This window comes from Dermacentor andersoni, chromosome 9 (genome assembly GCF_023375885.2).
Source record: "Dermacentor andersoni chromosome 9, qqDerAnde1_hic_scaffold, whole genome shotgun sequence".
In the NCBI taxonomy this organism is placed as follows: domain Eukaryota; kingdom Metazoa; phylum Arthropoda; class Arachnida; order Ixodida; family Ixodidae; genus Dermacentor; species Dermacentor andersoni.
The window spans coordinates 52,127,330-52,139,662 of record NC_092822.1 but is presented as its reverse complement, the minus strand read 5'-3'; the positions used below and the strand labels follow the sequence as shown (position 1 = coordinate 52,139,662).

Below are 12,333 nucleotides of genomic sequence, written 5' to 3'. Positions count from 1 at the left end.
GTGGTCAAATGGCTGGATCGCAACGTGGTAGCACTCAAGCAGCTTACAAAGGCTAGGTGACTACTTGCCCTCAATTCAATTGAAAGGAACTAGAGATAATCGCCATCATTGTCAGTGCCGTTCACGTTACCGGCAACCCAGTGTTCTGCAAAGGATAATACGTTCGAGGACAAAATTTTCGCTGATGAGCGCGGTGGCTATTGGAACAGAAAGTACTGGGCGCGTGCCGTGCGGGGGAGGGGCGGGGGAGGGGCGGGGGAGCTCACATCTTCCTGCCGGTCTCGACAACCAGCTCGACGCTGTGAGGCGACTTGTCGAGGATGGCGCACACTTCCTCGTACGAGCGGTCGACGAGCGAGGTGCCGTTCCACTCGAGGATGACGTCGCCCTGCTTGAGGCCGGCCAGGTCGGCCGACGAACCGGCCAGCACCCAGGCCACCGCGGCGTACAGGTGGCCGTCCGGGGCCTTCTTTCCGCCCATGACCCGCATGCCGAACCCTCGGGCTGCAAACGGGGTTGTAATAGGGGCGAAGGGACAATGCTGCATCTCCGTCTCTACAGCCGTTACACATCAGTTTTTTTACGCATGCTGGTGTACAGAGTGGTGGGGATCGCAGGATAATAGATGTATAACAGCAGCTTGACCGCTTCCGCCTGCCCGTGAACTAGGCAGCAAACATGGCAAGATGTATTGTACGTGATTGCATCGATACCCCCGTGAACTAGGCAGCAGACGTGTCGAGATTTATTTTGCATGATTGTGGCAATACAGAGGTAAAATTACGACAAAAGGGGACATTTAGGGACCTAGAACAGTGGCAAAAGGGGGAAGAAAATGCGTTCGTGTTAGTCAACACAAATTGCGAGCACTCACAAGAACATTTGCAGGGAATTCGGATACTGATCTGTGCTAGTTGATTTAAGTTCATGACGCGAAAGCAGCGCACAGCACTAAAGTGTGGGAAAATAGGTGTGTGGTTATGATTTATACCTCTTTCCGCAGTCAACCACAAACTTATTTATCCGCACTTCCTTACGTTGCATTCACGTCACGAACGTTTGCAGTAATATATCGGCGTGCGCTTTGGTCTGTTAGTTTGCATTTGTTCAGTGTTGTCGTAACGCAACAAGAGAGCGTTTGAAGGCCGTAACTTGTGCGTGCGCGAGATTACGCGTGATTATCTCGCGCAGCCAAAAAGCAAGGATTGCGTACCAGGTTAAAGGATGCGGGACAATTGAAGGCTCACTAAATAGCAGCGGTAATTACTTTAGATGGGTAAATAATTCTTTCAAAGCGCTGTTTTCTTTTACTTTCTTGGGAACCTGCTCGTTATTACTGGTGAAATAAGCGCCACGCTTTCCTTGTTGAAATTTCGCGCAGAATGTCAGTATGACGTCACGGATTATTCCAAAGTATTTCCTCGCATTTGGTACATGTTGGCGCAGGAGCGGTTCTCGAAACTTCCTGTTGCGACTCATTAGTTGCTTAACCTCTTGGCTCCGGCAAGAAATTTTGAAAATTTGCATTCCGGGAATGACATTTTTAATCGCTTATCTGGACAGCAATCAATATGATTAATAATTTATTAATAATTTTAGCAGATTCGAAAGTCATATACCATGGAGGCAGTCCATTCACAAATTGTGGCTTAAAATACGAAATAACAAGAACAATGTACGTTGACCAGAAGTGTCATAGCTGATAGAGATTCACTTCCGTCGCAACTGCTGGATGCTACAGGTACATTTTGGAGCAAGCATTTCTTCCGAAAGACTTGCAAGTGCAAAAAAAAAAAAAATCATAGTTGTCAAGGAGTGGCTGGGGGAGATTGGAACGTTGCTTTCGTACGACAGATTTCCAAACACGATGCCGGGTAAACTCCCACGCCACATGCATGTTACCTTGCGAACTTTATTGCCAGTGTTGCTTCGACTTTTGCAGCAGGCAATGCACCGCCTTGTTGGACGTTCTTATCCTGCTGTATGCTTGATAAAGTCCACAAAGTGCAGTGCCGTCATAATTGAGTAAGGCCTGATTCTGAAGAACGTGCACGCTCGAGGGGGCAGCAACATGCAACAGGCAGCCATCATTTTAACATCTTCGCTGGACGAACGGAGTTCGTAGGGGTCTTAGAGGTCAAATAGGGAAATCGCGAGGACGCCAAAATGGAATGGTCGAGGCTGGCCCGTTTCCAGAATACAGAAACAGTGCCCTAAAACGTGGATGAGAGAGACCCGTCCTTGGCACTTTTTTTTGAAAAAAAAAAAAAAGAAGTGTACCTGAGTAGGACTCAATGCAATTCTAAATTGACTGTCAAACCCAGCTGGTACTGGGACTTCAGGGAGGCATATCGTTACGGTCTTTCGTTACCGCGTCTTCCCTGCCTTACCAGGCGTCCTCAAGGAAGAACGTGCACTCTGCTATTGGAGAAGCGGGATTTACTAATACAGTTAAGCCTAATTGTCCTCTTTAGTATCGCTTCACCAGCTGTATTAGCAAATTACCTTTGTACAATAACAAAACAACGACACACGCGCCCTGAAAGGACGTTTGACAGGCCAGGAAATGTGAAAACGAAATACGCGCGATGATGGGAGTCCTTAAGTCTCCGCAATGACTTGTCCTGGCGTTATGTGTTTTAATGAATTGTTCTACAGTATGCAGTATTACCTTGTTATGACGAAGTTGAATGGGAAGCCGGAGTTACTTCGCTATATCTGTGATTGCACGTACTGTGCTGTAAATCTCTATAGGGATTTCAAGGGGGATTTCACTTACTTCGATATGTCCATTAGTTCGTTGATACCGTTTCGCTATGACGAGATTTTACTGTAGTATTCAGTCAAACCTCGAAGAACGTCATTTAATCATAAATGAGCCAAACATTTAGCAACGTTTCAGAACTTTTCCTGCGCCTAAGCATTCCAACCACTAAGAAAAGTACAGCGAAATCCGTCTCATGTCATACTGTTGCGACGACGCCGACATATCCCCACACAACTCAATAAAGGGATGTTTGACGAGTATTTTCTCTAGTATATACCCTTTTTCTGCCAAATGAATCAAGCTAAAGTTTTGAACCAACACTTGCCAGTCACGCTGATAAACTGTTAATGTCCCTATAAAGGGAAAGGAGCTGACGCCTCGGTAAATCAAGCGCTAACCACCAGACCTCGAGGAGGCGATGGCCATCATGCTTGATGAGTCTAAGGAAACATGCGCTGTGTATTTTCTCTTTCTATCACAGCTGATAATATCTGTAATACGGGGTGAGTTTTAGACAAGGTTGTTTGCGTCTGCTGCAACGTCAATGAGTATGCAGCACGAGTTTGCTGCAAGGGATAAAAGCTTGCATTCCTGCAGACAGCCGTATACGTTTGGCCGTAGTTTGACGTTTTAAGCACGGCCTCCCGCAGCACTCACTCCTCGCTCCCGTGTCGGCGGGGTCCCTCTGCAGGAGCACCCTCTTGCGCAGGGGCGTGGGCGGCGGTCCCTGAGAGTCGACATCGTCGATGACGATCTTGATGTTGTCCCCCTCGGGAGCCGAGGCCCTCCGCTCGGGTTTGCCCAGCTCCTCGCGGGGCAGGTCCAGCGAGTGAGTGCTGCCGGTGCCGTGGGGGGCGCCGGGAAACAGGCACAGCTGCGCATGCGCACGGCAGGTCATGGCTGGCATCTACGGGCAAGCGACGGAATACTCGAGCGAGAGAGACCTCGCAACGCTGTTGCTCATTGTACGGGCAACCGTTACTGGGCTCAGCAATGGGGCTCAGTAATGGAATCATTACCGGTGTGGCGTCGGAACTGCACTGCGAAGTGAGTGATTCGGAGCTGCAAGCTCCTACGCTACGTCATTTGCTCTGACAGATACAAGGATGTTTACGCCACAGACCATAAATTCCAACACTTACGTTTCGTCGCCGCTCTAGAGCGAACAAGGGTAGGTCAATCAAAAGCCGACGGCACAACACTCATTTCCGAAATAACGCAAGTTTCTATGCATTCCAGACGCCGTTGCGTCATAAAGAAGCCTTGAGAAAGTGGAGTATAAGTGGCTTGTGGCGGTGTCATCGCTTTCGCCATGTAGAAAGACCACTAGTACGTCTAATCCGATTCTCCTGAAGTGCCGTGAAAGCTACGCATTTATGAAACCCGTGACGTCACGTTAACGGCCGTTATAAGCCTTTTATATATATATATATATATATATATAAGCCGTAACTGGCTGAGCTTAAGTTGTCATACAGAACGGCACAGCTATATGTTGTGCTGATATACAATTTAGCGGCTAATGAGAGGAGAGGCTGAGGTCTTCGTTGGCTGCGTGGACGGTCTCAGTCTCGCACGGGTTGCCGGCAGTGGCTCTGACCGAGCACCCTTGTTTTTTGTTGGAACGGCTAGACTAGCCCGCAGCCACACATCGTTACATGAAAGATGGATGCGCAAACGGGTAAAAGCACAACGAAAGTATGCACTTCTAAGCTTCCACATACAGGGTGTGCTTTCTTTAGCTGTATCAAAATTTTAAAAATGGCCCGTCGCAAATAGCACAATTGTAAATCTTGATCCAAATTGCTCGATAGGGCGGCCCTTACTTCTACGAGAAGTCGGCATGCTTAATTGAATTGTTAACACAATTACGGTAATTAAGTTAATTACTTCACGGCGTATATGTCAGTTTACGAAATGCAGCGAGTGAGTTTGCGAGGAATATCTGTTTAGCACGCATGCTAAGGCTGGCACTGGTTTCGACATGTGCAGCGTCAAACTTGTGGGGAAAATGCACTGTTCCACGCACATACATTTTTAAAAGAAAGCACTGTTGTATGCATTGAAGCACAAAAGTCACTTGAACGCCAATGCATTTCGTCGGACACTTTGAAAATTAATATGTTAAAGCTGGTTGAGTCATGAGAATTCTTTCCAAGTGGATGCCCCTTGCGAACTCACCGGTCAAATTTGTAAACTGCAAAAATGTGCCGTAATGTAAATACGTAGTTAATTAGTGTAATCACGCTAATTGCTCAGTTAAGCCTTTTGATTTCTCGTAGAAGTAACGGCCATCTCACCGAGTACTTTAGCTCAAGGGTTTGAATTGTGCTATCTGCTACAGGCAATATTTAAAAACTTGGTGCAGCTATGAAAAAAAAAAAAAAAACTTATTGTGCACGTACGGGGGCAGCCCGCTTCATCTTACGACCTCAAGTGATCATAAACGACACACTGTAGCCAGACTCTTTCACTCAGATACGCCAGTATAGATGGCTATTGGTTTCGCTGCTGATCTCGGGTTCGGCAACTTGGATTTTGGCCGCATTCCGATGGGAGCTTAATGCGGAAGCTCTGGGTCCATTGGGTGCACGTTGGTGAAAAACCCAGGTGGCCAAAATTAACACGTAATATCCCCCACTAGGGCATGACTCATAATGAGATCGCGATATCGACACATAAAATCTCAATATTAAATGAATAAATAAAGTACATAACCAGACACCAGAGAGCTTCCTAAGTTCTAGAAAAGAAGAATGCTGGAAGCTTAAAGGGACGAAAGAAAAGGGAAGTATTACGTCGAACTAGATTTAAAAATCGGGCTTCTGTAATAACGAATTCGGCATTGGTAGCGAGAACAGAGCTTTTGTAAGCGAAAAAAAAATCACGAAAACGAAAAATTGAAGTGGCGCCACCTGCTGTGGATACGTCATGTGACGTCAGTACTTGATGATTTACAGAGAGCGGCATAGGGGAAGGTCACGTGTGAGATTACGTCCACTCGCGCCCTTTTGCTGCGGGCCGTTCAAATTGAGAAGCGGCAGCGGAATCTCCCGCGGCCATTTTCCACGCCATAAATGTGACACACTGGCAAACAGAAAACGAAGATAGATTTTTTTTAGACAATTAATCTCGCGATCTGATTTGGCCCAATTTTTTCCTTTTGTGTCTCCTTTAGTTAACGCCCGAGAAAACGTGTTACTCGACACCGCCACCTCCCAGAGCGCGGTGTTCTGTTTTCGTGCCAACCGCGGGTCTTTCGCGATTCGGCGGGTCACGTGTGCTACCTGGTTCTCCGGGATGGGCATGCGCGGCAGGGCGCTGCCCGTGGAGCACCGACGCACTTCCTCGTAGAGGCCCACCGACGGGGGCGGCAGCCCGATGGCGTCCACCGTCACGCTCGGGATGCTGCGGCGCTCGTCCGGCGAGCTCTCCGGGGCTCCGCGGCCTCCTCCGCTCAGGTCGCTCACGTCCGAGCTCTCCGAGCTGTAGCGCGTCAACACGCCCAGCCGGCCGCCGCTCACCGTGCTGCCCCGGTGCGAAGAGGCCGGGTGCGTCGGGGGAGGCGGGCCACCGTCCGCCTCCAGGCTGTCCAGCGCCGAGGAAGAGGACGTGTTGCTGCGCCACTCGTTGCCCTCGGAGTCTTCCTCCTGTGAGAGAGACAGCGGGGGAGGGGGGGGACGAACGAGAGCGAAAGACGGCCAGAGCCATGGTCAGGGCAGGCTCGTACGAAGCTGACAATGGAACCAAGACAGTGGGTTCAGAGTCACGGTCAGCACAGGCTCGTACGAAGCTAACAGACAATGGAGCCAAGGCAGTGGGTTCAGAGTCGCGGTCAGCACAGGCTCGTACGAAGCTAACAGACAATGGAGCCAAAGCAGTGGGTTCAGAGTCACGGTAAGCACAGGCTCGTACGAAGCTAACAGACAATGGAGCCAAGGCAGTGGCTTCAGAGTCACGGTCAGCACAGGCTCGTACGAAGCTAACAGACAATGGAGCCGAGGCAGCGGTTCAGAGATCTGGTCAGTCGGTGGGAAGGATTACGCAAAAAAAGAATAAAATCGGTGCAAAGGAGGATCTTTACACAAAGTGGTCCTGAAGGAGGGCCGCATTTTGCAAAGATCCTTCTTTTAGGCGATTTTAATCTTTGTGTTCCGAGACCGGGTCAGTTGGCGTGCCGGATGATGTGAAAAAGGTGTGAATTAATGATTATGCAGAATATGATACGAAATGCTCCACGGGCAAGAAGTTCTGTGTGTAGAATTTGATTTCTCTTTACATTATTTTTCTACATTGCAATTGAAATAACAGCCCTTCGGGATTTTTTTTGCAGGCAGCAATCTGAATGATATGACTTGAATTGTAGATGTTTGTGAACCATATTTCAATTGAGTGTTCAATGCCAGGACTGCATGAAAATTACATTCCTGTGTTTTGCATTTAGTAGTGCTTTAGAGAACACTTTACATGAACTCATAATTAACGTGGGTAAATATGGGTCGCTTTTCCTATGATTTGATTTGGTTTGTTTTTCCTTGTTTACATTAACGTTTTTGTAGACTTAGTATGTTTGTGTGTCGATACAACGTGATGTAAGTAAATTATAGAATATTAGAAAGACTGAAATAACATTCAAGAGCAAGTGATATTAACGCTTTATTGTAAAAAAATACTAGCAGTAGGGAGAAGAGCTCAATACCATGCATGTAATTGGCACAATGCTTTCACGAAAATATTGGGATTCGCAAAGCAAGCGACACGGTCCGGAAGACCATTCTAATGTGCAATAGATTGTTTATGGCGTGACTTCATGTTATAACGACTGACGTAGGGATCTTTTGACATTATCTCACCAGAAAATTTCCTTAACCTTATTGCTGCATTTTCAACAGTTTTACTCCTTCTTTCTACCCTTCACCGCTGAAGTACGCAGAGTTCTTCAGCGGTCTTATGCATGCCGGCAAATGCATTCTGTCTTTCGATATATTTTTTTTTATTTTGAAGCGGGTGACAATGACAGCGACGACAGGTCCGAAGATTAAGGTATGGAGCCAGGAAACGAAATAAAAACAATATTCCGTGATAAATATGACACCTCAGTGAACATTTCTATGAATATACTCACTCTAAATCCCGCGTCCTCGTGCTTTATACAATTTCTGCGGAGCCGCTGATGGTCCAAAGTACTTTCCCTCTTTCCTCTTTCTGCTCCTCTACCCTTCACTATGTAATGCAGCTTGTTACCTCTTCTATCTATAATCGCCTTTGCCCATATTACTCCATATACTTAGAAGAGAGGGGGTTAACCGAGGGTTCTTCTGTGGTTAACCACAGGTTCTTCTCATGATATGATCCATATACAAAGGTATCACCTCGGCTAATGATCTAACCTGGAATGTGCATGTTACTAATGTTATTTCATCAGCTAACGAAACATTGGGATTTCTAAGACGTCACCTTCGCCTTGCTCCATTGCATGTAAAACTGTTAGCCTATAGATCATTGGGAAGAACGAAACTCGAATACGCATCTGCCATCTGGGATCCGCCTCAGGCATGTCTCGCCAATGCCCTCGAGGCAGTTCAAAATCGCGCCACCAGGTATATTCATTCCACATACTCTTACAACGTCAGCATATCATCTTTAAAAATGCATTTTTCGTATCGCTTCTATCCTCTCGTCGCCGCATTGCCACCCTTTCCCTCTTCCACAGGTTCTACTATTCGACGCTTAATCGACCACCATACATTGTTCCTCCAACGCGCCGGTCACGACGCATTGACCATCCCCAGCAGGTAGCACAACCACATTCACGCACAAATACATTTTCAGCCTGATTTTTCTACCGAACCTCTAAAGACTGGAATGGCCTTCCTCATCAAATCGCTTCCATCATCTGCTCTTCACAACTTGTTCAAGATGTAACAACTTTTTTTATTTACGGAATTGAATGCATTATAACACTTGTAGGTATATGTTGTACCCCCCCCCCCCCCCCCTTATGTAATACCCCTACTACGGGGCATTTAAGTAAATAAAATTAAAGGAAATATGCTCTTTATCTTACACGCTTTCTATTTTCCATGCATCCTTTAAACAAATGTGTTTGTTTTTCCCGTCGATGTCCAATCCCGCCATACTTTACTCTCTGTCGGAGTGTATGCGCGTGGGCCATGCATGGTATCAGCATCAGTTTCAGCCAGGAATGAAGGATTCGGCGACGAAGCATAGCGCAGTGTAAATGGGATACATGTAACGGACTCTAACATACATACATGTAACTAACCCGAGGGAACAAACGCGAGTTAATGATATCTTAGTTGAAATCAAGAAAAAGAAATGGGCATGGGCAGGACACGTAATGAGGAGGGAAGATAACCGATGGTCATTAAGAGTTAGGGAATAGATTCAAAGGGAACGAAAGCGTAGCAGAGGGCGGCAGAAAGTTAGGTGGGCGGATGAGATTAAGAAGTTTGCAGGGGCAACATGGCCACAATTAGTACATGACCGGGGTAGTTGGAGAAGTATGGGAGAGGCCTTTGCCCTGCAGTGGGCATAACCAGGCTGATGATGATGTAACTGACTGGTCGAAAGGAGCAATCGCCTGCGAAGCGGTTCCCTCTTGCGAACCAGTCTTAACACGAAGCGATCCTACCAGAGTGGTCCAGCACTCTGTGCGCTGAACGAGTGGTGCTTTAGGTGTTGAGTATATTGCGGTAGACGAGATGACGCATCCTCTGCCACCCTGACGACAGGTGGCGCCCTGCGCAGTTGCACCGCTAGGTTTCAATGTTCGCTGTTCAGGTTATGCTACCATACGAGTTGGGAGGGTTTCAGGGTTACCTTATAGTCGTACAGATATAATGCGGTAATGCGAAGTCACGTAGCCGCACTGGAGAGGCACTGCATCTGCGTGCGTCATGTACGACGAGAAAACTTGCCCGACGACACGAGCCTTTCCTGAGGGTCACGTGGTAAAGGGCTAAACCCGTATTTTCATTTCGAACAAACCAAGCAAATACCGTAGCGGACTACGAGATGGAAATCCGAAAGTGCAATGTCTCGTTCTCGTGAAATGTGAGCCCGATATTGCCCGCATGTGAGGCAGCCGAAACGCTCGGGCAGCTCCTCATCAAGAATGCCGAGATTGGAAATTACCATGTGTTTTTTATTTAGTTTGTTCGAACTGATTGAAAAAACAATCGCGCGGAGCACATAGCGCAAGTCGACATATTCAGGTGGATTACTTTGTTTGTGTATTACATTGTTTTCAGGACAAAACACTACGTCTAGGCAGCTAATTAAGAAAGAGTAACTGAACACCGTTTTAATTATTCGCCTAAGGGAACATACGCGATAGTAATATTGAAGCCGAGCGCTGGTGAATTCGTGTGTGCTTTGTAGAAAACCTAAAGCTAGCACCACTTTCGAGATATCACTCCTTAAAGTAGGTTACGAAACACACATTGGCGTTCTTAACACCTTTTTTTTCCCGAAAGCGTGCGTCAAGTAGTTCGGGACGATCGTAACTGGAACGCCAATTCATTTACTCACCAGAATTCTCGGACTTTGATATCCCAAAAGTCGATGCTAGCCTGAACATTTCGGCCGATAAGTCGCGACTCCACTACTGCTCAGCTGCAATTTTGCAATTGCAACACATAACCTAACCTGAGCAATTAGCGAGATAATTAGTGAATAAGATTATCTGGCTATATCTACAGTGCGATTTTTTGTGCAAGTAATGTTCGCCGCTTCCAGTAATCCACCTGAAAAGGCGGAAAAGCCCCTATTCATCACAGGAAACCTTTAAAAACATCGTGCAGGAAACATCGACAATGATAGTCAATGAAAGCGAGTACCCGAACACTTCTATATAGCTGGTCGCTTTATCAAAGAAATTGTGTTCTCGAAGGCGTCTGTTTGCTGCAGTGTGAATATTTGGGTGGCGTTTGTTTTTTTTCGTTGCGTAATTTCGCAGCGGACCGAGCCGTTAACCGGCACATGTGTAGCGGTGCCATAGGTGGTTGTACTTATAGGCCGATTCGCCGCATGTGTGTTGTCTCCAGCGGTGCGAGCACCAGCGCGAAAGGCGACTGCCATCCTCCTCTCACACCGCCTTAACCCTCTCCCTCAGCCGCCACAGGGAGGAGAGGGCTGCAGGAGAAGACGACGGCTGTCCTTCCCGGGCGCTCCATCGCTCTGCCGCATCATCCAAACCAAAGCTACCGCGCGATAGCACGAATATCTCAAACAGCTTTTGTTAGTTAGCGTTCGACGAGGAACGGGCCCGGCAACTTGCGCGGGAGCGCGAACCCTTTGCATATGGGCTTCTTCGTATCGCTGGTGAATGTCCGACCGTCACCAAGCACCACGTTCTTCTGTTCGTTCCTATTCTATGCTATTCGAAGCTATTCGTTTGGAAATTCGCATTAAAAAAAAGATCGGGTGGTATAGTACTCACGTCTGCCGCTGTGCGGCTCTTGTGTCTCTGCAGGCGCGACTTGCGGCGCAGGCGGCCCGCCCGCGGCAGATAGTCATCCTCGAGGGAAGAGTCCGACGAGGCGTCCCGGTCTGGACCCGCCGCAGGCTTCTGGTAGCTGTGACGTCGCTCGGGAGACGAGGAGCGCAGGCCGTTGCGCTGCCACTCGGTCTGACCCGCGTACGAGCCACGCTTGACGATGGTGCGGGCGCTCGGCGGGGCCAGGCAGCCGCCGTCGACCTGCGACGGGAGGCGCGTTCGTGGCGTTTCGTTGTTGCTACTGCCATTTAATTTGCTAGTACACTGCAGAACGAAGGCCCCCATCCCAGCGATATCAGCTGGTCCTGTCTTGGACCGGCTGATTCCGACTCGTGCCTCCGAGTTCCAAATTTCGTCGCGTTACCTAGGCTATCTGCCGTCCTCGACTACGCTTCTCATGTCCTGGCACTCATCCTGTAACTCTTAATAGACCACAGGATGGATAAGGATAGCGAAGAGCGCGTTTGTTTAATAACTGTAGAATAACGACAAGTCGGGATACATTAGAGCAACCCTTATCAAGGCAATTTACCCGCCGCGGTAGTGCAATGAGAGCTGCTGAGCACGATGCCTGAGGTTCGATTCCCAGCCGATGCAGCCGCATGTCAATTGGGCGAAATGCAAAAAAAGGAAAAAACAGGCTGGTTTGCTTATATTTAGGGGCTGCACGTTAAAGGAGATTAAGTCAAAATTAATTCGTAGCCCTCGACTACGGCGTTCCTCACAGTCCTTCAGTGTTTCTTTAGGCCGTTCCAACCCTCCAATAACTTTCAAGATATTTAACAAATCGACGCTCTCACCCCCTTCCCTCAATTTAATAAGCATATATACTATAGAGACGCACACCTACTTGGCGTAAAGGGTAAGTTGTCGTCGAAACAAAGCTAACCAGAGAGGCGTCTAAGTGTACACGCATAAATTATTTGAAGTTTACCAGACAGTGCAACACACACACATACACTCACGCACACCCTTTATTTTTTTTCACCAAGATGCCAAGTGAGACGATCGCGGAGATAGAAGAGTATAGCAGATAGAACAGCTG

At 47.8% G+C, this 12,333-nt stretch overlaps 1 protein-coding gene and 1 long non-coding RNA gene across 4 annotated transcripts in view; one reads left to right on the top strand and one right to left on the bottom strand.

Annotated features, from left to right (window-relative positions):
• Fife (regulating synaptic membrane exocytosis protein fife) overlaps positions 1-12,333 on the bottom strand; it is a 209,729-nt gene that overhangs the window by 28,390 nt on the left and 169,006 nt on the right. For 2 of the 3 annotated variants that reach the window (XM_055069086.2, XM_072284197.1), the window contains 4 exons: positions 11,232-11,489; positions 6,055-6,417; positions 3,425-3,674; positions 267-504 (listed from right to left, as the gene is read on the bottom strand). In XM_055069086.2, the coding sequence (XP_054925061.1) occupies positions 267-504; positions 3,425-3,674; positions 6,055-6,417; positions 11,232-11,489 (1,109 nt within the window). The remainder of the gene's footprint in view (positions 1-266; positions 505-3,424; positions 3,675-6,054; positions 6,418-11,231; positions 11,490-12,333) is intronic. The other variant, XM_050175868.3, reaches the window with a different exon arrangement.
• LOC140213086 (uncharacterized) overlaps positions 1-12,333 on the top strand; it is a 151,337-nt gene that overhangs the window by 61,721 nt on the left and 77,283 nt on the right. The window lies entirely within an intron of this gene.